The following is a 27,884-nucleotide window of genomic DNA, read 5'->3' as shown; positions in this document are numbered from 1 at the left end:
TTATTTAGGACAGGACTTCAGTAAGTGGTAAGCTTTAAAAATGGGTTGACTTAAAGACAGTGTTTCGTAATAATAATATAGGTGGTATTTATATACGATGAAAATTGTGAGGGATTAAAATGCAGGAAACATTGAATTATCCTTCTTAGACACATTGATCTCCTCTACATTTTTTTTTTAGTGGTGATGGTGGACACAAACTTATAACCCATTATTAAAAAAATAAAACCGAATAAAGAGAGAGATGCTCCCCACCCCCAGTCCAAAAGATCAACTGTTTTCATATTTCTTAGCTCCAAATTCTCTTGTGGTCTCTGTTCATATTTTCAGCTGATTTTTTTTTTTAAAGATTGGCACCTGAGCTAACTGTTGCCAATCTTATTTTTTTCCCCCCCTGCTTTTTCTCCCCCAATCCCCTCAGCACATAGTGGTATATTTTAGTTGTCAGTCTTCCTAGTTGTGGCATGTGGGACCCTGCCTCAGCGTGGTCTGATGAGCGGTGCCATGTCCACGCCCAGGATCCAAACCGGTGAAACTCTGGGGCGCTGAAGGTGGAGCATGCGAACTTAACCACTCGGCCACGGGACCGGCCCCTCAGCTGATTTTTTAAAGAAAGAAATGTTTTAGGAGACAAAGTTGGACTTTGAGCTTTTCAAAAAGGAATAAAACATCTGAGCAATAGCTGTCTCCCTCTCAGTTCTCAGATAGAAAATGGAATCTTCTTTCTCTGCCAGACCACCCACTCCCAGCTCTTCCGCTGCCGTCTTTCCTTGCCCAGAGCTTTTCTCCACCTGCTTTTCCACCTTCCTTCATTTCCGTGAGCTGACTATGGTTCTTGCCTTTTGGCAAATGGTTCCTTCTGGGGAAGCGTTCTCATGCACACTGGGTGCAAATGCAGGAAGCTTTTGAGTGAAAAAGGCTGTTTGGATGTCTGGCCATTCTTGAACATTAACACAATCAGTGTGCCTTAAATACCAAGATGTCTGTCCCTCAGCTCCCACGACCAGTGAGCACAAAGTGGGGAAACTCAAAGTAGGAAGGACCCCTCCCTGGAAAGTTCTAGCACCTTCTTCACTCACCTTGTAGACTGTGAGGGCTCAGCTCCAGTGTTTCGTTTGCAAGGACGAGCTGCAGACCAGGGGAGTTCCTCTGTCTGCTCTCGAAGCTCCCTGCTCACTCCTCTCTGCACCGGCAGCATCAGTGAAGGCCTGCGGGCATTGCCCGTCTTCCTTACTCAGCCTGTAGCTTCGCGAGGACAGGGACCACGTCTGTCCTGGTCATTGCTGTCGTTTCTGGGATGAAAATCAGCACTATAGATGCTCAATACGTATCTATTGAACCGATCCGTCTATCAAACTATCTTTTTGAAGCTTAAATCCCTTTGACTTCTTCCCCATCAAGAGTTTGATGAGGCACTCACCATTGCTAAAGGGGCCCATTCCATTTTTGCACTCCTTTGACATTTAGAAAGTTATTTCTGATATTGGACTAAATTCTATTGTGAGTAACTCCCACCCATTACTTCTCATTCTGCTTCGGCTCGTCTTGGGAAGATAGACTTCCTGTGTCACTCCCGCCTTTACCTTTCCTCCCTCGGTAAATGCGCTTCGTTGTTCCTCTCGTGCGTTGGAACTTCCGCTGCCTATAGACTCCGAGAAGGCTCTGCAACAGCAGCTGGAAAATCTCACTGTTCACGTTCTCTTCCTCTCAGCTTTGATACGACTTTTTTACCCTTTGCATTAGGTTACTAAATTCAAAAAGCTGTCAACAAAATGCTAACATATTTGCAGGATTGAGTTTCAGGATAGAAATTTCCAGAGGGGTCTGGCAGATACAGGCTGGGCATGGATCCAGCTGCTGTGTTCTTCCGATCTGGGGTTACGGGGACATTGGAAAGCATGGTGGAGCAGATGGCCTCAGAGAAGTATTCATTCAGCACACTCATTTTACAGATGGGGAAACTGAGGCCCAGAGGAGAGCAAGACATGTCTAGAGATACACAGTGACTTACTGCAGTGTGTCCCAGAGGATCATTTACGCACCGTGGGCAGCAGAGTCAGCTACAGAGATCACTGAAAACAGAAGTTCACGGGCTCCACCCCAGGACCTACTGACTCCAGATCTCCACGGGCGAGGCTGGGAATCTGTTTTTTTGGCAAGGCTTTCCAGGTGGTCCTCACGGACCGCATCTCAAAACTGGCCAGGGCTGACTCTGTCCCACAAATGGGTTTTGTTTGGGGGCGTTACGTTGGTTCTCTCAGTTTTTATCCTTTCACCAGCTTTCTAACTTGTTTCAGTGGGATGAGTGGATCCAAACATCCTAGCTCACTACGTTTCCAGAAACAGAGCCTCTTATAGTATTTAAAGGGTCTTTTTCAAAGTTAATATCCAATTCATATGAGAAAATATCATCCCCCAAAATCTACACTTCTGACTTTTCTTAATAAAAAGGGAACCCAGCAATATTGCCTGCCCACAGGCAGCAGTTGGTTAGAGCCGAGGGGTGACTTCCCTTTGGAAAGGTCTGATAGTCGCCTTTCCACAGTCTCCACCACTCTCTAGTGCCTCGCCTGCAGAGACTGAAGGCCAGTTGCCAGTCACGGTGATGGCTTGCATTGTCCTCTCTTAAAGAGCAGTGAGAAGAGAAGCAGGAGCCATTTCTCATCCGCGTGTCTTCTATCAGATGGGGCAATGACAGACAGTCCTGCTGCCCGGTATTTCAGGAGGAGGTAGGCGAGAGCCTTTTTGGGGGTGGGTGGAAATGAGTATTTGATATACAAAAGGCTTGATCTGCGAGAGGGTGTGTGAGTGCACGTTCCCTGCCTTCATGAAGCCGCGTGGCTGTGTCACTCAGGACACGGTCTTCCTGGCCGGATGCCCTCTGAGTGCACTGCCTCTGTGGTCACACTGAAGTCTAGATACACTACCCCGTGTGTCTCTCCCACGCATTTCATACATCACGCGTCTCCTACCATTTCCCACAGATATGGCTGAAGACGGAAATCCTCATCGCCCACCAGGGTCTTTTCTGTTACCCAGATTCTCCATCACTGTGACTTTCGGTTCTTCTTCCCTCCAGATTTCGCTCTTTACTGTATCGTTTCTCCCACCTAATGTGATTGTCACTTTCTCATCTTCTAATCATGGAGCTGGAAAAAACAGTCTAAGGATTGTTTTTTAATGTTGAAGCTTCACCATCTCCACAGCTCGTCTTTGTCAAGTCGAAACCAGATGTTGTTAGAGAAGGCAATTGGCTCTGGGCCATGGAGTTGATACCTTTTAACTTTTCTACTTTAAGAGTAAGGTCTACTTTCTTGACAGTCGACCCTACATAGCCCAGCTTTGTGCTCCTCAATTGTTACGTGATTTTTAGGATGAATAAGAAAGTCTTTTGAGCCGTTCTCCTCATGTTTTTCAGCTCCTGGCTCTGCACAGTTTGACAACAGATGATAGTAGATCGCTTGGAAATTGTACCAAGGAAGCTTGTATAGCCAGACATAATTCTGTCCTCACTGTCCTAATGTGAGGACATTAAAATCGCGTGTCAGCCCCTTAACTCAACTTACGCAACACAGACTATCAGACAGCAGTGCAGGATGGTGTTTATGCCAAGGAATAAATCCAAGGGTGGGTTATTTACTTTAATTGGTTCAGGTTGAGTGATGCAATTATCTAAATTTCCAATAATGGTAGGATGTTTTTTAAGACTAGTGATTCTTAAATTTTACTCATTTTTAAACCCCTTTTATAATTTTTTACCATATACCTTTACTACTTGAACTATTATAATACTCAGTATTTTTCTTTAAATTTTACCCACTTAGATTTAATCGAAAGGGAAACTTTCTGTCACTCCCATGAATCAAAGACCAATAATAATTCCCATAAGTAGGAGACACCTGTGTTATCGAATTCTCCCTGGGGATCATTGCACCCCAAAGGCTAAATTTGAGATGTGGCATTTTTTTGTTAAAATGGGGATGAGCAACTGCAGCTATGTATAAATGGACTTTCTGCTGTCACCATCAGAAGAACTGAGACAATTGAGAAGGGAAGAAGCTTCTTATATATGAGTTGTGTTAGAAAAAGGCACGTCCGTGTGCTAAAATTCTCCTGTAAAAGTGTCCAAGACCACAGGATGAGTTATCGACTCAAAAATTTGTGGGTATAAACTGACCTATCAGCCAGCACTAGGCTGACACGCAGGAGTAGAGGTTACATTATAGTATCTGACAAAGTCAGAGTTTGGGACCTGAGGCAGCAACCTTGCTGGCTGGCTGCCACTAGGCATCTGGCACCTTTCTCTGTAGCCAGAACGCCTGCGTCTCCCACCCTTGCTTCGCTCCCCACTGAGTTCTTCTGAGGTCGCTTGCCAGGTGGCTGTCCCGCATCGAGGAGGCTCAGCTCAGAGCCTGCATGCTCACTTCTCTTCTCCTGCCCAGCGCCCTACTGCGTGGAAAACCCCCTCAGAATCCTACAGTTGGGAGATTCCCTTGACATCCTCTACTCATTTTACAAATAAAGAAACCAAGGCCCCAATTCTGGGAAGCCTCTCTTAGCCAAAGCTGGGAGAACGCCTGACTTCCCTGACCGAGACGTCCTGTGCAATTGGCAGTTGAAGCAGCCAGTTCAGATTAGAGGCCTGCCCGACCTAGCTGAGTCTCTTCTTTTCTTTCGAAAAGCCTTTTTACTTAGAGATAATTGTAGATTAGCGTGCAGTTGTGAAAAATAAGACGCAGAGATCCCACGCACCCTTTACCCAGTTTGCAGATGTGACTGAGTCAAGGATCTCGAACGGGGAGAAAGCTGGATCATCTGTGTGGGGCCAGTGTCATCACGGGGGTCCTTGGCAAGGGGGTAGAAGGGCAGAGTCAGTTGCACACGGAGGAAGGGCTGCTGCGAGCCAAAGAGCACAGAGCTTCTAGAAGCCGGAAAAGGGAAGGAGCAGATTCTCCCCAGAGCCTCCTGGGGGGTGTGGCCGCCACACCTTGAGGGAGCCGGTGCCTGCTCCCTTCAGAACCGTGGGAGAGGAGTTTGTGTGGGGGCACCGTCGTCCATCCGGGCGGGGACTCGTCGCGGCTGCCGGGGGAAGCCAACGCTGAGGGGCAGGCCGGGCCTCCCCTCGAACCTCGACCGAGCCAGCGGCCACTGCGCCCGGCCCACGCCCACCACACGTGCCGACTTTTCTGCTTCTCTTTCTCCGGCCTCACCATATCTTGCCACAAAACTGACGTCGAGTCGGTTCCTTGAATCTGAGCATCACCCCATCTCCTTCCCATCGCAGTTCCAAAGTGACTGGCCCCGGGAAGCCTCTCCTGACCTCCAGGGCAGACGGCGCCCTGTCGCTCACTAACGGTCTCCTTCTTATCACAGTGTCGCTGCAGGACTCCTGTGTGACCGCTGCCCTGCCTGATAGTCCCAGTAGCCCAGGGACCTTGGGTCTCTTCACCTTTCTGTCTCCAGACCCTCGCTTATGGACTTTGATGCGTGCTAGCCACTAAGTAAACGTTTGTTGAACGAATGAATGAATGAATGAGGGTGTTGCTATGGACTGAATGTGGTGTCCCCCCAGACTCCTATTTTGAAACCCTCTCTCTGATGTGATGAGTTTATGTGGGGCCTTTGGGAGGTGGCGAGGATTAGATGAGGTCATGAGGGTGGGGCCCCGTGATGGGAGCGACGTCCTCGTAAGAGGAAGGGACAGGGGCTCTCTCTCTGTGTGTGCACATACCAAGGAAGGCCATGTGAGGACATAACCAGGAGGGGGGTTCTCACCGAGAGCCCGAGCAGGCCGGCGCCCTGACCACAGACTTCCAGGCTGAGAACTGTGAGAAATAAGGGTCGTTGTTCGGGCCGCCAGGCTGCTTGTTCCATTACAGCAGCCTGAGCTGACCAGGATGGGTGTTAGCCAAGCCCAAAACTTAGCCCTGAACTGAAACTGATGGCACTGGTTTTGATGCCCTCAGTTTCCCATTCTAGAACCTTCTTGAGCCTGCTCTTTTGACTCGGGGTGATTCTCATGGGAACTTGCTTTCAGCTGGCTGTCGTGGTGGAAAGTTGTGGACAGGCTCGTCTCCTGTTGTCATCACATTGCGGGTGGACACCTGTCCCACAGAGGCCTAGAGCTACGCCTGGCTGGAACCAGGCAGGTTTGTAAGCAGAAGAGGCTGGAGGGTCTGCTTGTTCTCCCTCCTGGATGCACATAGCCTCCCAGAACCCTCTACCCAGAGCAGGCAGGCAGGAGGGAGGGAGCCACGTGCACCTCCTTGTGGCGGCCTTTGTGGGGACTCAGGATCAGGAAGGGAACTCATCCTCTGGTGATCGCCCAATGACAGCTGAAGAGTTGTAAGCAACAGAAACTCAACTGGGCTTAAGCAAAAAGGGGAACTCCTGGCTGGTGGGCCTGAATGGCTTCAGGTAAGATTGTGTCTGGTTATCTACTGCCGTGCTACAAACACGTCCCAAACTCAGCAACGCACCGCGCAGTTAGTATGATCTTTCACAGCTCTCTGGGCTGGCTGGGTGCAGCTGGGCAGTTCCTGCTGGGGCTCTCGGGCAGCTGCAGTACCAGCTGCCGAGCCTGGAGGCGTCTGAAGGCTCACCTGCGCAGGGTGCCCGAGCACCTTCGGGCACCGCTCGCTCCTCTGGCTGGTTCCTCTCTCCAGCAGCATAGCCTGGCCTTCGTCCACGTTGGCCTGGAGCTCCAAGGGGCAGACAGCAGGGGCGACTGGGCAGTCAGTGACTGCTCCTGCAACTCGGCCGGTGTTGCTTCTGCTCTGTCCTCTTGGTCAGGTCAGGCAGAGGGCAGCTGGAGGAGTGGGCCCTGGGTCTTGATGAAGATGGGCAAGGTCACGGCGTGAAAGTAGACAGGACGGGAGGTGCTGTGACTTCTTTGGAAAATACGGTCTGCCACAAGCTGGGCCCAGGTGCTCAGACGCTGTCATCGGAGCTTTGTATGTCTCCGTTGCTCTGCCTCCATTCTCAAGAAGGCTTTCCAGGTGTGAGAGCAACGGTGGTCCAGAAGCTGCGGGTTGCCATTTTATCAGCTGAGCCTGGCCACCCCTGGACCGTCACTGTGATTCTGGTCGGGCCAGCCTGTGTTAGCCTGGGGTGAGTGGTCGGCCCCACTTAAACTCGAGGGAATGAGAGCGGGGTGGATGGTTCTCCCAAGGAACCTGGGGCTGCTGCTCCCGGGTGAGGGAGGATGGGTGGCTGGGCAGCGACAACACCTGCAGGTCGCCTCCTCTGACTTGCTCCTGCTCTGGTCCACTTTGAATCACAAACATACAGGATGTGGTGCTGAGTCTGTGGCCTGGAAGAGCTGCTGGTCTGCTGGAAAGGTTCCCACCCACCCCTCCAGCTGCCTTCCCACCCACCACAGAGACAGGGAGGACCGTGCATCAACAAGGCTTCCTCGCTGGGCCCAGGTCTTTACAGTGCACTTTTTTCCTCCCTGGAATCCCTGCTGATCTTTTTTGGTCTAGTTCAGTGATGAGCCCTCTCCCAAACAACACTGTCTCAAGGAAAGGGCAGAATAGCACAGGGATTCCAGGTGCAGGCTCCAGAGCCAGGCTGCCTGGGTCAAATCCTGACTCTGTCACCAGCTGTGTGGCCTTGGACAAGTTACTTTACCTCTGTGTGCTTCCGTTTTCTCACCTGTAAAATGGGGAAAATAATGACACCTACCTCATAGGGTTGTTGGGAGGATTAAAAGAGTTAATACACGTAAAAGTCTTAGACTAGTCAATCTTGCTCATCGTAAGTTCTCACTAAATGCTAGGAATCATGCTTTTGTTTTTTATACAGTGTTCTTTATATAGTAAGGAAATTAATTTCTTAACTGTTAAATGTCTTATAAATATTTTTCTCCTGGATTGTCATTTGTCTTTTCACTTTGTTATGGTAAATTTTCTGCCTTGCAGAATTTTATAATATTTATGCACTCAAATTTATCCATCTTTTCCTGTGACATCTGGATATTTTTCTTTTCTTTTTTTGTCTTGTTGAGAAAAACTTTTCCTCACTTTATTTTTTGGATGAACTAGGATTTAATGCTCATAAGTAGAAAAACTGTCAAATCAATTTGTCAATATTGTGATTATTTTTTTCCTTCAGATTTTTTTCTTCTTTGTATGAATGACCCCAAGAGCATGAAACAAAGTTCCTGCAAATGCTAATATTAGAAGGCTCGTTGTGAGTCGTTTAAGACTCTATGAAAATGTCAGCTGACATTTAAATATAAACTATTCCCCAGATGGAAGCAATTATTTTGCAGGTCGAATTAACAAAAATGAAAAGCTTGGCTTATAGGCACCACTGTTTGCCTTCGATCTTCGCTTACCTAACACCAAATTGAAGGTTTTATTTTTATTTTTCTTCCTGAACAGAAAGACATTTGGCCAAGGCAGGATTGAGTGGAAGGAATTTTTAAACACAAAAGTGTTTGGAAAAATTTGACTTCCATGAATCCCACAGGGAATTCGTTTCATAACAGAAGTTTCACAACGCACTGTATTGGTTTCCCAGCGAAACTGGTTGTTTCGGAGAGGGGAGAGCACAGCAGGAGGCCGTGGGGCGTATCCAGACCGCACCGCCACGGTGACGGCAGACAGAGGTGGTGGCCATGCTCCGGGCTGTGAGGCCTCCATCGGCCGCCTGGGCAGGGAGCAGGCTGTGTCCTGGGACAGCACAGCCGCACTCTGAGTGTCCTTTTGTTGTGGGGACCCACGTCACAGGCCACTTTTGAGGACTTTGCTTTCCTCAGTGGCCCTAAGGACATACCCCTTGTGACCTGGTGTTCTCCCCTGGAGCCTCACAGAGCTCAGGAAAGGTCCAGGCCCCTACCATTTTTTTGAGGTTTCTGTTATGTTAAAAAGAAAAATGGAGAAATTCCAAACCAGGGTTATAAAATTATACTATGTTTTACAGACTAATGTTAATCCTATTAGGGCTTTGAACCCACAAAAGTATGATGTAATGTAATTGTCACAGTTATATTGTCACAAGACATTTGAACAATGTGTAACAAATATGTTGATTCATAAGGCATTACAATAGGATGATTGTAATGGGACACAAGTTTATACTTGATGACAAATGTCCTCTTCTAATTCAGTGACTCTCTAAGACCGTGTCCATAATCTCATTTGAAGATAAGGTCTGAAGGCTCAATTTGGTGCCATTTAAGTAAATAAGGCCGTGGCAAATGGCCCTCCACCTCTTCTCTCCGCCTCCATCGCCGGCCTGTCGGGATCCGCTCTGGGCACCGTCCTCTCCCAGCATCAGCAAAGCTCTCTCTCCACGGAGCCCGGGCCGGGGTGGGAGGGTCAAGGCAGCTGGATTTATTTCCAGCTTTCACACTCAGAGTCCAGGCAGGTTGCTGGCTTAGCGCACACACACGTGTGTGCACCCATTCTCATGTGCACACGCACAGTTTACTCACGTGCAAAGAAAGGGTGAGAGTGACTGGAGTCAGAGAGGCAGAAAGGAGGCAGTCAGCTCCAAAGGCGATGAGGGGCAGCCTAAAATCCAGCCGAGGCTCCAGCCAGGTCTGGCCCTTGTCCGTCACAGAGGAGCTGGCCCCAGGCCCACAGGGTGATTGTGGGGTGGGGTCCTCACCCTCCAGAGCTGGCCTTGTTCTCACCCTCCGTCTGCTTCCAGTGACGGAGACACATCAAGCAGCAGGCCAGCTCCATCATCCTGACCTTTGAGCCAGACTGTGTTGTCCGCGTGGAGCAGGACCCTCGCCCCAGTGTGGGGCCGAGCTAGGGACTCACTAAGAACCTGGAAGCTGGGCGTCTTGAAAGAAACTTTAGCTGCCAGGGCCTCTGTGCGCCCCACTCTGTTCCTGTCGGAAACGTACAGTTGTAGACATCCAAACCCTCCCAAGTGGGCTTCCCCTTTGCCTAGAAATCCCCACTGGGATTCATCCTCAAGGCATGTGAACTGCTTCTAGTTCTGTTGGAAAATAAAAAGTTGAAGGAAACCTTAAGACCCAGCAGCAAGGACTTGCTTAAAAATGATTGTGGTACCTGTTTAGAATGCGATGCTGTGCAGATATAAAAAATGACGGCAGAAAAGTATATTTATGGCCATCGGAGGAAGTTTATGATATAGTAAGTTTTTAAAAAATGTGGTTTGTAAACCAGTAAGCCTGAGTTAGTTCCTTTCTTTGTAAAATATGCTAATAGAAGAGGTTCTGGCGGGAGCTGCCCTAAGGATGCCTCAGTAGGAGAAATAGAAACAGAACAGTGTGGGTTATTGACGTTCGCGGCTCTGGGGTCCGACTCTGGAGTTTGAATCTAATCTGACTCAGGAGTTTGAATCTAATCTTCATCAGTCACTCATTTAGTGACCTTGGGCAAAGTGGCCTCAGTTTCTTCATCTGCATGATGGGGATGGTAACAGGGTTTTCATACTATTTAAGAGGAGATAATTCATTTGAAACGCCTGGAAAAATGCCTGGTACTTAGTGAGCTCTTAATAAATATTACCTATTATTATTGTCTGTATTTTCTGAGTTGAACATACGTTGTCTCTAGAATGAGAAAAAGAAATTGCTTTTTAAATAAAAAATAAAGAGCAGAGAGAACAGCCTGCTTCTGAGAGGTGAAATCCCTTCTGCTTGTCATTAATAATGACCCAGCACCTTCCTTTTCCTCAGGCGTCACATTTTCCTTTTTCTGGAAGACACAAGGAGAACACTCCAGACCAATCCCTTCTGCTTATGGCGGACAGGTCATTTCCGACGGGTTCAAAATCTGCTCCAGCGGTGGCAAGGGCTCCGTGGAGCTGTACACGCGGGACAATTCCAAGACGTGGGAGGCCACCTTCAGCCCCCCAGGTAAGGGCGCCTCCAGCCCGAGTGTCCGTTGGGGGAGGCGAGGCCCTCCTGATGACGGGAAGCTGATGGACCGAAGGGCGAGACGTTCTCACCGCCCTTCGGTGTCCTGGCACCGAGCACCCTTCTGGAAGGGGCAGCTTGGGAAGAGCCTGGAAAGGGCGAGAACGAGATGGCTCAACACGGGGTTAAGAGCCCGGGTGGTGCAACCAGGCGCCTGGGTCCCGACTGACCACAAATGGACTGTGTCAGAGTCCTCTGTGCGCGGAGGCTGCGGGTCTGCATCCGCGCCGTGGCGGGGTCAGTGGCACTCCCCTCACAGTTTGGGGAAGTGAAGTGGACGGTGCTGGCTGTCCCCCCTTCTCCCTCCCCCTTGTCGTCATTGTCCTCCTCTCCTCCCCCTCATCTTTCTTCTCCTCCTTCTTTTTAGTGGTATAGACTTGAAAATGTTTAACATATGATATGAAAAGGCTTTCGGAAAAGAGAGGCTGGAGATTGTGGAGAAGAAGGTGGGGCTGGGGGGGCGTGTGGAGCCCTGGGCACAGGAGGGGGCTCTGGGCGGGTGGGGAGAGGACGGTGCCTGCGGCTGTGGCTGCCTTAGCAGGTGGGAGCTGAGAGGCCAGCGTGGTTCTGTCTGATGTTCCTACTTTTTCCCGGGCGTAGTGGGGCCGATCGTTCACTGGGGTGAGGTCAGAGGTGTGGGGCAGGAAGCTGGGGGGCTGGCGGAGGTCTGCAGGGGACACAGGAGGAGGCGGAGAGGTGCCTGGGACTCAGAGCATCTTGGGGCAGCACTGAGGGGGCCCCAGTCAGGGTGGGAGACTAAGAAGGGAAGCACAGAGGTGTTGGGGGCAGGACAAAGGCCCACAATGCTTTCCAACAGTAGGAAATGATGTCTTTGACGTATTTAAGGAAAATTCGTTTTCTGGTGGCTGCACATCTCAGTTAAAAAACGTGGACTCTGGAGCCAACAGCCTGGTCCAGATCCCGCCTCTGTACCGTGCTCACGGTGGGAACCCCGGCGCCTTGCCTGCTCTGTGCCTCAGTTTCCTCAGTCATGAGGTGAGGATGGTCACGGTATTACGTGATAGGGTGACCATGAGAGGTAAGTGAGTTAATACACACGAAGAGGCTGGAATGTGGTGCACGGGGAATACTGAATGTCTTTGCCTTCTCTGGGCACTGTGTACACAGACCAAACTTGCACCTCCACCTCAGTAAACGTGGGAAATTCAGTGAGTTTACAGTTTGAGGGAGTCCTGCATATTTGCCTTCTCTGGTCCCCGAGGCCGGAACTAATCTCTGCTCCCCCGTCCCCTGAACTGCCGTACCTTGTTCATGGTCTTCTCGTGTTCTGCCTGCTCTCTTTTTTTTTTAAAGATTTTATTTTTTTCCTTTTTCTCCCCAAAGTCCTCCGGTACATACTTGTATATTCTTCGTTGTGGGTCCTTCTAGTTGTAGCATGTGGGACGCTGCCTCAGCGTGGTTTGATGAGCGGTGCTGTGTCCACGCCCAGGATTCGAACCAACGAAACACTGGGCCGCCTGCAGCAGAGCACGTGAACTTAACCACTCGGCCACGGGGACAGCCCCTGCCTGCTCTCTTTCTTATGTGCAAGTCTTCTCTCCATGCTCCTTGGGCCAACACAACCTCAGGCACCTTGCAGGTTTCCTGAACATGTTTGAAGTTCAAGTCAGCTGAACTTGGCCTGTTTTTCTACCCAGGGAAATGGGGGGCATTCTAGACATTTCTGCCTGGCAATGTGCTCTTTATTTGTTCATTGAAGGGATCTGTTATTCATGCTTTAAACTCAAGGGACCTATTTGGGATCTGAGTGGTCTCCAGAGACTCAAAATTAGAGAGTTGCACAACCCTGAGCGAGAAGCCTGATGTAATTGCTGGTGATCTCAGATGACTGCCCAGCTCGAGGTGATATGTGTCCAGAAGGGCTGCCAGTTCCTTCCTGCAGCAAGGCCATCAGGATGTCTTAACAAGACACTTGAAAAAAAAGTGGGGTCCTTTGTGGGACAAGCTGCCATGAAAGTCGGATGAACATTCTTCTCGTTGGCAGACACAGTTCTTATGCCGGAGAGACGAGTGACTGCCAGAGCTCATTGATGGAGGCTCCCGAACGAGGCAGGAGAGCCGTCTTGCCTCCCTAGTGCCGCCATGTTGGTTAATGCCACAGGCGCTGCGTCAGAGCATAGGTTGATGCCGGTGTCCTGTGGGCTGAGTCAGGCCCTCAGAGAGGTTTTACTGACCTTCACTGTGATGGCCTAGGCAGGACTTAAAAAAACCCTTTGGAACAATTTATGACCATTTGTTATTATTTTATTTTAATTGAACACAGCAAAGAGTCTAATTTAAAATAACCAAGGGTCTCCTTGAGCTGCTTCTGGAATTTTGGGGATGCAGGTAATTTCTCTCCTGTGCTCCAGAGGACAGAAGAAAGTCAGATCTATACGATGACCTGTATTAGGACCCACCAAAGTTAACAGTGACCAGTCATCTTAAGAAAGAGGGATGTGCTTAAAAACTGGAAAAAATGCATGAGGAGCTCATTCACACAGCACTCAGATTGGTGACCTTTGCTCTTTCCCAGGCCCCTACTGGACTCATGTCCTGTTCACGTGGAAGTCCAAGGAGGGTCTGAAAGTCTATGTCAATGGGACCCTGAGCACCTCGGACCCAAGGGGCAAAGTGTCTCACGCCTATGGGGAGCCCAACGTCAACCTCGTGATAGGGTCCGAGCAGGACCGGACCAAGCGCTACGAGAACGGAGCTTTCGACGAGTTCATCATCTGGGAACGGGCCCTGACTCCGGAGGAGATCGCGATGTACTTCACGGCGGCCATCGGTCAGTGAGAGGGCGAGGGCTGTGGGCCGGGTGTGACGCCTGCTTCTAGGTGGCACTTTCGTATCCACCTCCCCTTCCCAGCTCTCCTCTTCTCCCCACTCCCCTGAGACAGCAGTCAGCGCTGCAGCCTGAGATCTTATCTCGTGAACCTTAGAAATGCATTTCCTCGAACGCCTGTTCCCTAAGATGGAGGGATCGACAGCTCAGCAGAGACAGTGATTAATATTCTCCTGCTGGTCCTCAGGGAGTTTTCGACGTGGGTGTGACGGGTGATCATTTGAGAAGCAAATATCCCAGATCCATTAGTGCATTTCATCAACAAGTGTTTACCACGTGCCCCGAGGATGCCCCTTCCTGCTCAGCACAGAGCAGTTGTTCAGATCAGGGACCTGTGGAACCTGGGTTCAAATCTTCACTCAGCCACGATGAGCCGTGGGACTGGGGAAGTCAGTTTTTTTTATTGAGGTAAAATTTGTACAACATAAACTTAACCATTTTAAGGTGTACACTTCGGTGGTACTTAGTGTGTCCATAGTGCTGGGCAACCATCACCTCCAGTTTCAAAACATTCTCATCACCCCAAAAGGACACAGCGCCCACGAGCAGTCACCCCCATCCCTGCCTCGCCAGCCCCCCATGATTTACTTTCTGTCTTCCTGGATTGATCTGTCTGGATGGTCCATATAAATGGAATCCGATAATACTGAGAGCCTTTGTGTCTTAATCTCTCCAAGTCACAGTTTTCTCCTCTGTAAAATGGATGAGACTCACACTGCCCCGTCCTGGGGGTGCTGTGAAGATTAATGTGAGAGGCTGAGGCCGTTAGCACAAGGCCCGCACATGGCAAGTTTTCAATACATTTTCATTGTTTTAAGATTAATATTAATGTTTCCCCCACAATTCCATTTTCATTCTCCCCACAAGTGAAAGTACTGTTTCTTTGATTGACATGAAATAATCTGCGGAATGGCAAGACTCACCCTGTTGGCACCTGGTGAACGCTTCCTGGTTGGTGGCTGCACTGACACCAGGGCCCCAGGGGGAGGGGGAGTTCAGGACCAGGAGGTGGAAGGCCTGCGTTCCGGATCCCGGCTGGCACTGGCTCAGGCTCTGACACGGAGTCCCTCAGCTGTGAGGACCCTAGTGATTGTGTGACAGAAAACTCAGCTCAAAATGACTTAAGCCAACAAGGGAATTTTTTTTATCTCTCACAATGGAAACAATAGGGGAGAATCTGCTTCAGGACTGGTTTGATTCAGGTGCTCAAATGATGCCACTAGGAATCTGTTTTTGACCCTGCCCTCCTTCGAGTTATCCTTCTTGTGGTGCCAGGGCGGCTGCCCTTCCCTCCGGGGTTGCATCCTCATCCTCCAGCACCCTCAGCTCCTTCAACAGGGCTGCCCACGACTCTTACTGGCCTAGACTGATCCATGTGTTTCCCCTGAGTGGCTTGCGGTGGCTGGGTTGTAGAATATGCTGATGGGCCTAAGCCTGGGTCACAGTCCACCCCTGAAATGGCAGTGGGGTCAGCCTTGTCCAGAGTATGTGGAGAGGGATGCCCCAAAGGACGATCAGGGATGCTGGGCTCAGAAGCGGGCGGAGCCGCTGTGCACGCAGAAACAGCCCACGTGCATCGCAGCCTTGACATTTCCAGCCTTCACTGAAAGAGTGGAATTCACTCCCTTTCACTGAAGGGCCATGAGGGCAAAATATGGTGTCCTGCGGAAGGAGGAAGGGTTTCAGTCTCCTGCATTTTATTGCCTGGGAGTCAGAGCGTTGTCTCTGAGACCAGGATGCTGTCCGTGTGTATTGCTGAGAGCCTCACGCAGGCCCTGCGTCTCTGCTGGCTCGCTGTCTTAGGAACGCTGGAAAGAGGCATCTCTGGTTCTTGTAGCTGTCACAGCAAACCCTTGTCACCAGGACAACTCTGGGCTCAGGGATGGGGCGTGTCGCCTGCCTGCCCGGTGCAGCATTTCAGGAACGCTCGGCAGCTGAGTCGTGTGCGTGCAGTCCGCCTCGCCTCTGCGCTCTGGGAAGGGATGCCCGAGTCTTTGGGGATTCGGGAGAGGTGTTCTGTTAACACTTCGGCATCCTGAGAGCTCACGCCCTGCGCTTTTGCTGAAGCAGAACGGGAGCCGTCAGAGTCCCACGTCGCTTGGGGATTTGGTTCTGAAGACGGGTGCATGACGTAAAGCACGTGTAGGACAGATGACCTGGGAAGTCCCCTGGAAGGCCCTGCGTGGGGCTGCACGTCCCGTCGCTTTGTTAGTCCAGCTCCACAGGTTCAGGGCCGCTGTGCTCACACAGACAAATGGTGCTGCAATCCAGCCTGCTCTCAGGCCTGGCCCGGGCCCTGGTGGGCTGTGTCCCCGGGGGGAGGGAGGACCTGTTCTGGGCATAAGATCTATCTGCATGTGAAGCTGTGTGCTGCGGCTGCTGGGGTCCAAGGGGGTGTTTCTCTGGGTGACTGTCCAGGGTGGTGCCCTCTTCTAACCCTTTAGCTAGAGCAGGCCCATTTTCTGGCCGATCTGTCCAGATGCGGGGCCTTTTCTTGTTCATACAAAGGCAGATCATCTCTCTATCACCCTGGCCGGGTTTTGCCCCAGCCTCAACGGATGGCCCGCCTTCTGCCGAGAACAAGAGCAAGGAGGAGGCCGTGCTCCATCACGTGATTGGAAAGCCTTTATCTTTGAACACGAGAAACACACTCAGCATGGCCAGATGTGCACTTTACAAGAGTCGCTGGGGAACGAGACTGACTGAGGACACGGCAGGTCCTCATTTCTCATCTCAGTCTTGCATGAGCATCAGCTGTGAGGGTGGGCGGGGTCGCCAGGCTGACTTTTACCATCCTTCACTTTGTTTTGTGGACTTGCCTGAGATAAGCGTGAATTTGACATGACTCCTCTGTAACTCGTTGGCACTCGAGGAAGGAATGTGGCCCTGACGTGCGTGATGGAGTGTCTGGGGCCCCGATTCTCCCGGTTGTGTCACACTTTCTGCATCCACCAGCTATCATCCTCACCCCAACCAACGGGTCAGTTCCTCCTGGAGCTAACTGGGGGTGAGGAGGTCCTTCCTCACGTCACCCCAAAGCCACCTTGAGGGATGTAGTGTCTACTTAAGTCTGTGTGCTCATCAGGGAGTAAATGCTAAGATCAGAGATAGCTCGTGGCAAACAGGCTGAGAATAGCAAATCATGTCTTAATTTTCCTTATTTCATCTTCATTATTCGTAATTAACCAGATGGAGTCTTGAATAGAAAGAATAACTAGAATCCTCAGGGTGGAAGGGGCTCAGGAGCATAGCCCCCCACTTCCCTGGGGTCCTGCCTCACGTCATCTCTCTGGAAGGGAAGTCCCCTGGTCTCCTGCTTGTCCTTGCCCCATGACGAACAGAGCTCTGTGTTTCTCTGACTAGTTCAGAGGCATTTGAAGCCTCTTTCTTTGGGTTCTTTCTTTATTTGAAATTGGTCAAAGCTGTATAAAATCATCTGTTTATATGGTGACTTGCATGAAGGGTGATCAAAAGCAATTTAGGATATAAATGGAAAGATAATTTGACCTGGGAAAATCCCTCCAATCTCTCCATTAAGCTGATTTATTAGCCCTTTACTGTTCCAGCAACGTTCCCACTCAAAACATTGTGAGGCTCTCCGAGCTGCGTCTGCGGCCGGCAGAGTCTTGAACAGGGACAGGCCTTCCTGAGGGCGAAAGACGTGCCCCTGTTCCAGTCCTTAATTAAGCATTTCTGATTTCTTCCAGGAAAGCATGTTCTGCTGTCTTCAACCCCAGCGGGCTTCCTCACAACGCCAACGGCGAGCCCCATGGTGAGCAGGCGCCTTTCTCTGTTGCCCCCTCTTGTCGATGTCTTTTTACTTGGACTGTGTGCCAGGAGAGGCGAAACTCCATCAGACAGTCTGGCTCCCTCCTATTGGCATATGATGTCTGGGAAGAAATCATAAATGGAGGAGAAGCTAATTTTGGTGCTAATTCTTGATGCTAAGAGTGGCTGAAGAAAAAATCCTCTGCGTCATGTAGCCTGTAACTCAGGCACCTAAAAGGAGTAAGCAAGGCTGCTTAGGGACACAGGGACGCTGGGACTGCTTCCTGGGGCATTTGGCACGGTGAGCAGAGAGCAAGCAGGAGCTGGCCTCGACGCTCCGTTGCTCTTTATGCCCTGTCTTCCCATGTTCGAGGAAAGGAGCAATTCCTACAGAAAATGCTAAATGGAATTAGTGTTTGTAATCAAACCACTTTCCCCCATGAGAACATTAACAGCATGGTGAGGCACAGGCTCTGAACCCTCTGCTTGGCTTCCCATCCCTGTCCTACCGCTTATTTCTGTGTCAGCCTCACTGTGCTTAGTTCCATCGACCAAATGGGCACGTATTTATTTCATGAGGCTGTTGGCAGGATGGGATGTCAATAGATGTAAAGTAGTCACGAAAGTGCCTGGTGCCCAGTAGGTGCTATCATCGTTACGTGTTATTACCGTCTAAGGAGACCCAGAGGACACGGAACTCTGTAGAATATCTCGGCTTCCATGCTCAGTAGGAACTCACGTTGCTGATTTCTTTTAGATGCCCACTGACGCCTACCATCCCATCATAACCAACTTGACAGAGGAGAGAAAAAACTTCCAGAGTCCTGGAATTGTACTGAATTATCTTCAAAACGTGTCCCTCAGCTTACCCAATAAATCCCTCTCAGGGGAAACAGCGCTGAATCTCACCGAGGTAAAGCTATTTGATTTCTGTGCCTGGTGGATCAGGGGTCGGGGGAGGCCACCTGCCAGCTCATGGCCCACAGGTGTTTTGTTTGACCTACACAGAGTTTTAAGAAAATGAGGAACTTTTAGATAAAGGCCGGATGTCAGGTTTCTCATGAACAACGAGATGGCGTGGCCACTCCAGCCGGCTCTCGACGGCTTAGTGGGGCCTCCTGCAGACTCAGCTCTTCAGCTCATTTTCCCAACACCCACCAGCCTGGCCCGTCTCTACATCTGCCTGGCTCCTGTAGGCATTTGGGTTTGTGACTCCTGGTCTACACTCTGCTGCCTCCCTTGGCAACAGGGCCAAGGTGGAGTTGGGTCACACGGTGTGACCCCAACCACTACACCTCTGGAGTGGAGCTGTGTGGAGGCACCTGACTCTGGGTGTCCTGGAGAAGACTCATGCAGGTTTACCCCAAATCCCACTGATGTCTCTCATTTAATGAGAAACACAAATCCTTGGCATCCGTTATCCTATTTTCCATGATGCCCTGGCTTCTCGCCACTGGCAGTTGGATGGGAAAATGCCAAGAGTCCCTTCCTGGGCTGGGTAGTAAGGTGGCCATTAGCCCTATGAGACGGGAGCACTCGGCCTGCGGCTAGTCCAAACCAAGATGTGCTGTGAGTGGAAAACACAAGCCGGATTCCTAAAACCGAGTACAAAGAGAAGAATGTAAACTATCGAATTAAAAATTTTTAGGTCAATTACATGTTGAAATAATATTTCAGATACATTGGGCTAAGTAAAATATACTATTAAAATTAATTTCACTTATTTTACTTTTTAAAATATGGCCACTAGAAGATTTAAAATGACAAATGTGAGTTGCATTATATTTCAGCTCAACTGAACTGCACTAGATCAGGAGTCAGCAAACCGCAGCCCCCAGCCCTCGTCTGGCCCTCTGCCTGCTTTTGTGAATAAAGTTTTATTGACACCTGCTCTCTGGGTCACTTCTGTGCTGTCTCTGGCTGCTTTTGCACTACAGTAGCAGAGTTGAGTGCTTGTGGCAGAACTGTGTGGCTCATAAAGGCTAAGCTCTTTACTAGGGGACCCTTGAAAAGAAGGTGCTGGCCCCGCTCTAGATTGTAACCTCTGCCCTGGAGCCCTCGAGCCCCGTGAGGCAGGAGGGGGACTGTTGTGTTCATCCTCCATTCTGAAGGCCTTGCGCTTTAGGGTCTCAATGAGTATTTATCAAATAAAGATAAACTAAAGAGTGAGGAGTTTTGATGATGTATTCTCTAAATATTTAGTGTCTAAAAGGGTGAGGAAGAATGTGATCTTTCTGGAGATGGCAGTTTTGGGGGGAAATATGGGAGGTTTAGATCAGGCTCTAAGTTTAATTCTGGTGTCTATAGGAGGAGACAAACAGTTAAAAGCCTGTAAGAGTGATGTACGTGAGTGAAACAGACTTGGTGTAAGGCAATAGGGAGTGGTGAGGACCAGGGTGAGCTGGGGAACACATTCCTGCCTAGGGGCAGCTGCTATTCAGCTTTGATCAATGGTGGCCATGTGGGAATATGGGCTAGGGGTCGTCTGAGCTTTCGCCTTTTTAAAAAGAAGCAGGAAATTTACATATTTTCATTTAAATCTCCCAATTTGAAAATGTTAGAAGCTAATTTCATTTTTTTTAGAACAATAGTGAGCCAAACCAAACATGGCTTTAAGGTTTGACCAAGGAACCCCAAGTAACTTCCGCTTTATAGAGAGGTAATTTCCAATGAACACAAGTGTTTTATGTCAGTTTGGTTTCTCATCCCAAGAGAATCACACTCAGCAGGCCGTGAATTCTTCATTCGTTCACTTGTTCATTCTGTGTGTAGGGCTTCTGCCATAACTAAGCTGTGTTCATTTTGGCATCTAAATGCTTGCCCCTAACTAAAGGGTTGTCACGGGGAGCAAATAAGATAACATTGATAAGGGCTTTGTAAAATATAACCCGATACACTAATGCGAGCTGTTTCTGTTTACTGCTGTACGCAAAACCCAGTGCTTGATAGAGATGGGGAAAATTGAAAATCTTAAGAAATGAGGCTTGGGGTACGTGCTAAGCTGTGTCATTTTGTCTGCCTTTAGACGTTCTTAAAATCCGTGGGAGAGGTTCTTCAGCTGCCCAGTTGGACTAGTGTGTCAGAGGTAAGAAAAAAGAACATTTTGATCTTCAAAGTGTCTGTACCTTGGGAACCATTTTGTCTTCTGGAAGTGGCGTAAGTGTGGCTCAGCTCACGTCTGTCAGAGAAGGGATGTGTGTCCGGTCCTGTCATCTGGAATGCTGGAGCTCATTTTGACTGGGTGCACGACTGATCTGAAATGCCTGTCTTCTGCATGGTCCAAGAGTTACGTGAGCGTCAGTCATGCGTCACTGTCCTCTGTGCTGTGCAGGGAGACGGGTGGATTTCTTTGTGAAGAATGTACACCTGGTTGGCCCTTATTTATCAGTTTTATAATATATTTTTTCCATCACATTGTTCTTAAATGGTAATAAAAATCATGTCTAAAGTTTAAAGATCACTAAATAAGTGAAAAAAGTAGAACACGTGACAATATGTACTTCACGATTCTAAGCGTAAAAACAGAAAAGCTTCTCTTTTTCTCTGAACTCCAAATAATTAGAAAAGAGAGTGGAATAATTTTTCTTTTTAAAAATGACTTCATTGATTTTACTTATTTAAAAAATAAAACAAGTAAATGTGTTTTCAAGTTAGAAAATATAGATCATAAAAATATGTAAAATAAAAATCACCTGAAATCCTAAGACTGAGAGATAATGATTCTTAACACTCATATATGTTCCTTACAATGTAGTTTTCAGTTCACTCATGTGCATATCTAGTCTACAAATATATGCATATCTGACTTAACCTGTTTTTCCTCACTCACGTGGAGAGTCTTTTCCGGTGGAGCTGCGTGCTCTTCTGCAGGGCTGTATTAGTCAGCCTCAGCTGGGCTAGGCTGCAGTAACAAGCAGACCCTGCATCTCAGGGGCTTGGCACAGCAGAAATTTACTTCTCACTCATGTGAAGTCCAGTGGGTCAACTCGGCTGGAGTCTACATTCCGAGAGCTCGCTGGGCACTCAGTGGTCACCTCTGCATCTGTGAAATGGGGCAGTGGTGTGACTCCCTCTCCTGCTGCTTCTCATCTGGTGGATGTGAGGACAGAGCCTGGCCTGTGATGACTCTTGGCAGAGGCTGGGTGTCCTGCCTTTGGAGGGAGGCTGACAGAGGGAACGTAAAGCTCACTTTTGTGCGTTTGAAGCATCCGTCTCCAGTGATGGCTGAGCAAGCTTGCTTTTCACGGCTCCTCTGTGTCGTGTTGTTTTCAGGACAGCGCTGTGGTGCTGGGCTTGATTGAAACCGTCGACGCTGTCATGGGCCACATATCTTCCAACCTGCCCTCTGGCGAGCCCCAGATCACCATCATAGGCTCTTCTTCCATGGCAGGTAGCTGGGCAGCGTCACTCGGGGTGTGTGCACCAGCCGTGGGGGGGGTGGCGGTGGGGACGTGGGGAGCACAGCTTCTTGTTGAATTTTGCTCTACTTCAGCCCTGCGTTCTCCCGCGAGACGTAAATACGCGGTGCCTCACACACCATCAGCTCAAATAAAACTCTCCATTTTCCTAAACCATGTTTGTTGCCTTATGGAAAATTACATTTTGGAGGAAGGCAGAGTTAGGATCAGGGCAGATGTGTTCAGCCATGATGTGCACGGAGGACTGCGTAAGCATTTGACGGTGACTTGGGGTCCAGTTCATTTCGTGCAATGATTGTCTCAGTTCAGAACAGCTATCGAGAAGCAGCAGCTTCTTCAAGTGTCTGCGGGCTCAAAGGTGCAAAACCAGGTTCCTTGGAGTTAGCTGGAGCCTTGGCCCACATGGCTCCTGAGATGATTGTCATGTTGCCTCGGACAAGCAGACGTCACAGCCCTTCGTTTTTAGAAGTCTTGATCTAGGAGCGTTGTACCACCCCTGCTTTACCACAAGAGCCAGACTCTGAAAAATCAGCTTGAACTGAGCCACCTGGTTAGTTTTGGTGGGGGTTTGTCAGCCAGGACAGCTGCCTCCCTGCGATGGCGCATTCGCCTGATGTCTAGAAGACCAGTCTCAGGTGTTTCATTTCCCTGTGTCTCATGGGGTCCCCCAGGGCTCGGAGGAGGAGCCCCCCTGGGCACATGGGGTCACTGCACGATTGAACGCACGTGGTAACTGAGGCGTTGCGAGCTGAGGGCTGCTGCCAGGGAAGGAGGGTCACCTCGGGCCGAGAGTGCCCCGCATTGTGTGGCTGGATGGACATGAGAGCCGCGTGGTCGCAGGTCCTTCCCTGGACTCTTATTTTTTCAGGTCCTCATTTTTGAAGGTAATTACAGTCCCCAGGGGAGCTCGTTCTGATAAAAAAAAAGGCAAAGCAGATGGGGTTTTACAGCCCGACTTCCTGCGTCCTGCCGTTTACTGACGAGCTTCCTCTCTCTGGCTTGCTCTCAGAGTTCTCAGTGGCCAAACTCCTACCCAAGACCATGAATTCCTCCCACTACCGCTTCCCGGCCCAGGGGCAGAGCTACATCGAGATTCCCCATGAGGCTTTCCGCAACCAAGGTGAGTGCAGCTGCGGAGCCGGCAGCCCAGGGCCCTCCCTAGGATGGGCTGCCCTGGCTCTCCCCAGAGACCTCGGGCCTTGCAGAGTGGCTGCCCAGCTGAGGGCCTCCCCCGGCCTCTGCACCTGTTCCTGCAGGAGCAGCTCTGGGCCAGGTTTCTGTCCTCAGGAACACAGTGCATCTTTGGAAGCTCCTGGGAGGTTCACTCGTAATGCTGATCCCAAGCCCACTCCAGCCTCCTGACTGGATTGAGGTGGAGGGGCTGGGGAGCAGCATTTTAGACAGGCCTTTCGGGTGACTCTGGTCCACTGTGAAGGACATTGTGCGTCCCCTGAATCTGCACAGCTCCTTGTTAGCTGAATATGAATAGATGCGGCCCTCTCCCCTCCCCCCAGGGTGTCCTCAGACTAGGTCAGGGGGGTCTGTCAGCTGAGGAGCCCCGGGTCCTCCTATGCAGGTTGAAGTTAAGCGTCATAATGAACAAGCAGCCGAGGGGACCCCAGTTAGTTTCTCTGACCCCAGGAGTACCATCAAGGTGGCTCTGGCTGTTTTTGCTGCAGTGACTGTGCCCCTGGTCCCTTGAAAAGTAGATGTGTCTTTGCAGCCATGTCCCTCTGTCCCAGAGGTCCTCGGGCAGCCAGGGCAGTCATGGATTCTCAGCTCCTGACAATCTGGCCAGAGGGCACGCAATTCCTAGGGTTCTGCCTTAGAGATTGGGGACCAAGGCCAGCCTGGTGGTGTAGGAGCATGGTGTCGCCCTCCCAGCAAGGAATCCTCACTCGCCAGCCCTCAGGAGCCCACGTCTGCTCCCTGCACCGTCCTGTCTGCCTGTGTGAAAGGGGCCCGGGGATGTCAGCTGTGTCCTGCTCCCAGAGGACTGTCCCCCACACTGGGCGTGAACTTCAGTAATGGAGGGGTGTCCGTGGTCCACCAACTGCACACGTGCTCTGTTCCCATCTCACTCCACCTGGCTGCTCGATCTGTTAGAAACTCTCAGTGTGTCAGCCTCGGCAGGGCGGCAGCCTTCTGGTCTCCACCTTCGGGGACTCTCACACTTGCAGCAGAGCTTGCTGGTCACAAGCGCCTGCTCGGTGGCTAGAATTCCTGGGCTCAAATCCTAGTTCAGCCACTTACTGGTCGTGCAGCCTTGGGCAAGTTACTGAACCTGTCCGTGCCTCAGTTTCCTCATCTGGCAGATGGGGGAGAGTATTAGTCCCTGCCTCATAATGTTGCTGTGAGAATTAAATGAGCCAAGCCCTTAGATCAGTACCTGGCACGGGGAAAGTGTGATATGGCTTGCTGGATACATTCCTGAAATGTTAACATTCTCAAGAGATCTACCGAAGAACTCAGGAAGTCAGCCAATGGCTCGTTCCTCAAACACCCTCTGTTCAGCTGGTGGAGGGAAATAAGTGAGCATATGATCCCTGCCTCAAAGCTGGAATATAACAGAGAGGTGGGACCCTGCCTAGGGCAGGAAGGACGAGACATACTCCCTGCTGCAGAGCCACAGGCTGGCGCTGCCGTTGGCGGCCAGAGGGGGCCTTCTGCCTCCAGAAGCTCTGTAGTGTTCCTGGCATGTCTGGCTCTCCCTGGAGCTGAGCATCTGCATGTCTGGAGTTGGCTTAGGGGAGGAGCAGGGAGTCATTGTCACAGCTGAATTCATAGTTGAAGAGTCTGAGTGTCCCTCACTTTTTTCTCCCCCAAGGAGCTGCCCCTGGTGCTTGGGTGTGAGGGTCTGCGCTGCGCCCTGCTGGGCGAGGCGGTTTGGCTGGGGGCTTTGGGTCTCTCCTGCTTGTCACCTGGCATGTTGACAGGCGTCTCTGACCCTTTGCTTTCCCCAGGCTGGACCGTCATCGTGGGCCTTCTCTACCACAGAGTGCACGATTACTTGAACAACATCCCGCCAGCCCACACCAAGTGAGTCTCTGGGGTCACGCAGCAAGAGCGGGAGTGGGCATGTGCGTGCTTGGCTGCTGGGTGTCTGGCCCCTGAGACCCCCCCCTCCGCCTCCCTGCCGTCACAGGCATACCCAACATCGTGTCAGGGAACTTGCGATGCCAACATCTGATGTTTTGCTGTTAGAGCAAGGAGATGCCACAGCCCTTTGAAGAGACACAGGAACTCCTGCACTGGGGCTCAGCAAGCCCCGGGGTGGGCACAGGCTGATAGTACAGTGGTCAGGAGCCCAGGCTGGGTGCCCATCTCAACCCCACCTGAAACTAGCTGTGTGACCTGGGACAAGTGACTTGACCGCTCTGAGCCTCAGTTTCCACTTCTGTAGAATGGGAAGCCAGCAGCACATGCCTACATCAGTCAGGACTGTGTTGGATACATCAGCTTAAGCGGAAGACCAGGGAACTGAGGACTCATGGGACTAAGAAGGGCAGGAGTCTGTTGGCTTCAAGTGTGGCTGGACCCAGGGACCCAGAGGATGCTCTCTGGACCTGGTTTCTCTGTCTCCTGCCCCTGCTCTCCTCTGTGTTGGCTCATTTCTAGGCAGGCCCCTCCATGGAGGCATGGCTGGCTCTGGTAGCTTCAGGCCCCTGTGGTTCTGGGTCCTGAGATCTCAGAAGAGCCATCCTCTTTCCTGAATGCACCCATGAAAACTCAGGGAGGGCTGTGATTGGCCTGCTTGGGTCATGTGCCCATTCTAGGCCCCCAATCATAGTGGCCAGATGATCCTGCTCTCTCATTGGCCAGGTCTACTCACATGACCCCCTTTGGAAAACCGAGGAAGGCTGTGATTGGCTTCTTTGGGTCATGTGCCCATCCTAGGCCCCCAATCATAGTGGCCAGAGGATCCTGCTCTCTCATTGGCCAGGTCTGCTCACAGGATCCCCTCCTACTTGGGGGTGGGTCAGCCCTACTCAGACCACAGGGAGCGGCTGGTTCCCCCAAGGAGAGATTGGAGGAGGCAGAAATATCACCGCAGGGCTCCACTCCTGCCTTTCCTGGCGTCCCTGGGAGGGGGCAGCAAGGCGGAGCCAGGGCCCGCGCAGAAGAAGAGCCAGCAGGTGTGAGCCCGAGGATGTGTCTCTGCAGTCAGCGTTTGGAGGGAAGCTGCTTCTGATGGCAGCACACCTGCCCCTAGACGGGCTCTGGGGAGGGCAGCAGGCGGCTCTTGTCCGTCTGTTCCCGGCGTCTGGCACAGCACCTGGCCCAGAGTGGGGGCTCAGAAAAGGTGCCTGGAGAGAGCGATGCGTGTCAGAAGGAGCCACACAGCCCTCCACCCGCTTCCCTCCCCTGCGGGCACTGAGCCTGGGAAAGCTGGGGGGATGAGGAAGGGCGTTCCTGCAAGTTTGCAGGAACTGCGGGGGTGAGTTCCAGATGCCGGCCCTGCAGCTGGGGGTTTAGATTCACCCGTGATGAAAAGCAGGCAGCGATTTTTACCGCCTACAGATAAATGATAAATACCTTCTAACAGCGCAAATACCTGAGCCCTGATATCATGTGTCTCTCGGACAGGGCTCCTCTCCTGGATGTGAGGGAAGAGCTCATCGTCTGTAACTGTTGGGGAGAGGGTGGGGCCAGGAAGAATGCAGTCATGATTAGGAGCAAGAGCCTTCTTCTGGGTCTGCGTGCCCCGTGCCCCGGAGAAGCCTGCGCTTTGACAAGTTCCCTGTAACTACAGAAAGGGGACTTGTCGCTCTCTGTGTGCGAGTTCCGGAATTCTTCATGAAAATCGTCAAAGGAAAATGTAGTCTCTTTTCCTCTGAAAGATGCCTTCTCAGCTCTTTGGGGAAACTTTCTCCAAACCTGAGATTATGAATGAAAAATGAACCCGTCCTTGGCCCCTCTGTGTTTATTTACAGCTCTCACTGCTGAAGGTTCAGACTGAAATGGATTTTTCAGTGAAATATTTGAAATGTGTATTCATGAGGCCTCGTGAGCCCTTCTGTGGGCCAGGGGTCAGACCAAGCAGGAGAACGGGATTCGTAACACTGTCTGCAACTTCCCTTCCCCTGGAAAAAGAAAAGGCAGAATTACTGGTTACAGGATCAGTGCATGCACACATTCCAAGGGATAAGTTACTGTCACCAAGTTGAATTATCACTCAAGCCAGGTATTGGCAAGCTTTTTCATAAAGGGCCAGATAGTAAATATTTTCAGCTTAACAGTCCATAATGTCTCTGTCAGAGCCACTTCCAGTTTGCTCTGGAAGCGTGGAAGCAGCCCCGGACAGTACGTAAAGGAATGGGAGTGGCTGTGTGCCAATAAAACTTTATTTACAAAACCAGGTGGCCGGGCCAGGCCTCTAGTTTGCAGAGCCCTGCTCTCCGGCCCTGTGTCAGAGAGGCTGCGTGTGGCCTGCTTTGGGGAGTCCCAGGCCATGCTGGAAGGTTGGCAGATGGGGTGCTGGTCCCTCTGTCCCCAGAGCTTCAGCCTTTCCCTTCCCCTCCGCCATTCTCACTGCCCCAGGTGTCCACAGAGAGGATGCAGGACCCCACTCACCCTGGTCAACTCCCCCTTCTCCTGCAGATGGGGGGCTCTGAGACCCGCACGGGCAGCAGTCCCCCTTCGCATTAGCACCCAGTGACCTATGAACTCCGTCAGCAGCAGACGTAAGTGCTCAACTGTCTTCCTGAAGTCAAAATAGAATTATTTTGCAAAGACGAGGACGTATTTTTCATGTGTTGAACTTTCAGCTCAAGCGAAGTTCTGAAGTCAGCACTTACTGCGACGGTGTCTTGTTGTTGACTTTAACCTTGAGAAGAATCACCCCCCAGCTCATCAGGCCCAGGCGGCCCTGTGTTTGTCGTGTCCTCTCCTGCAGTGTAGACTAGCTTAGAGCAGGGCCCAGACTGGGCTGTGCCAACAGTGCTGT

General features: G+C 50.8%; 1 protein-coding gene across 3 annotated transcripts in view; it reads left to right on the top strand.

Moving 5' to 3' along the window:
* Positions 1 to 27,884, top strand: part of ADGRD1 (adhesion G protein-coupled receptor D1) — a 144,422-nt gene that overhangs the window by 17,197 nt on the left and 99,341 nt on the right. For all 3 annotated transcript variants that reach the window (XM_014858041.3, XM_044776080.2, XM_044776079.2), the window contains 8 exons: positions 10,664 to 10,843; positions 13,440 to 13,694; positions 17,459 to 17,523; positions 18,277 to 18,432; positions 20,545 to 20,604; positions 21,792 to 21,909; positions 22,947 to 23,057; positions 24,901 to 24,976. In XM_014858041.3, coding sequence (XP_014713527.2) covers positions 10,664 to 10,843; positions 13,440 to 13,694; positions 17,459 to 17,523; positions 18,277 to 18,432; positions 20,545 to 20,604; positions 21,792 to 21,909; positions 22,947 to 23,057; positions 24,901 to 24,976 — 1,021 coding nt within the window. The remainder of the gene's footprint in view (positions 1 to 10,663; positions 10,844 to 13,439; positions 13,695 to 17,458; positions 17,524 to 18,276; positions 18,433 to 20,544; positions 20,605 to 21,791; positions 21,910 to 22,946; positions 23,058 to 24,900; positions 24,977 to 27,884) is intronic.

Source organism: Equus asinus, chromosome 8 (assembly GCF_041296235.1).
Source record: "Equus asinus isolate D_3611 breed Donkey chromosome 8, EquAss-T2T_v2, whole genome shotgun sequence".
Classification (NCBI taxonomy): Eukaryota; Metazoa; Chordata; class Mammalia; order Perissodactyla; family Equidae; genus Equus; species Equus asinus.
The sequence above is the reverse complement of the archived record's forward strand: the minus strand, read 5'-3'. Positions and strand labels throughout refer to the sequence as shown.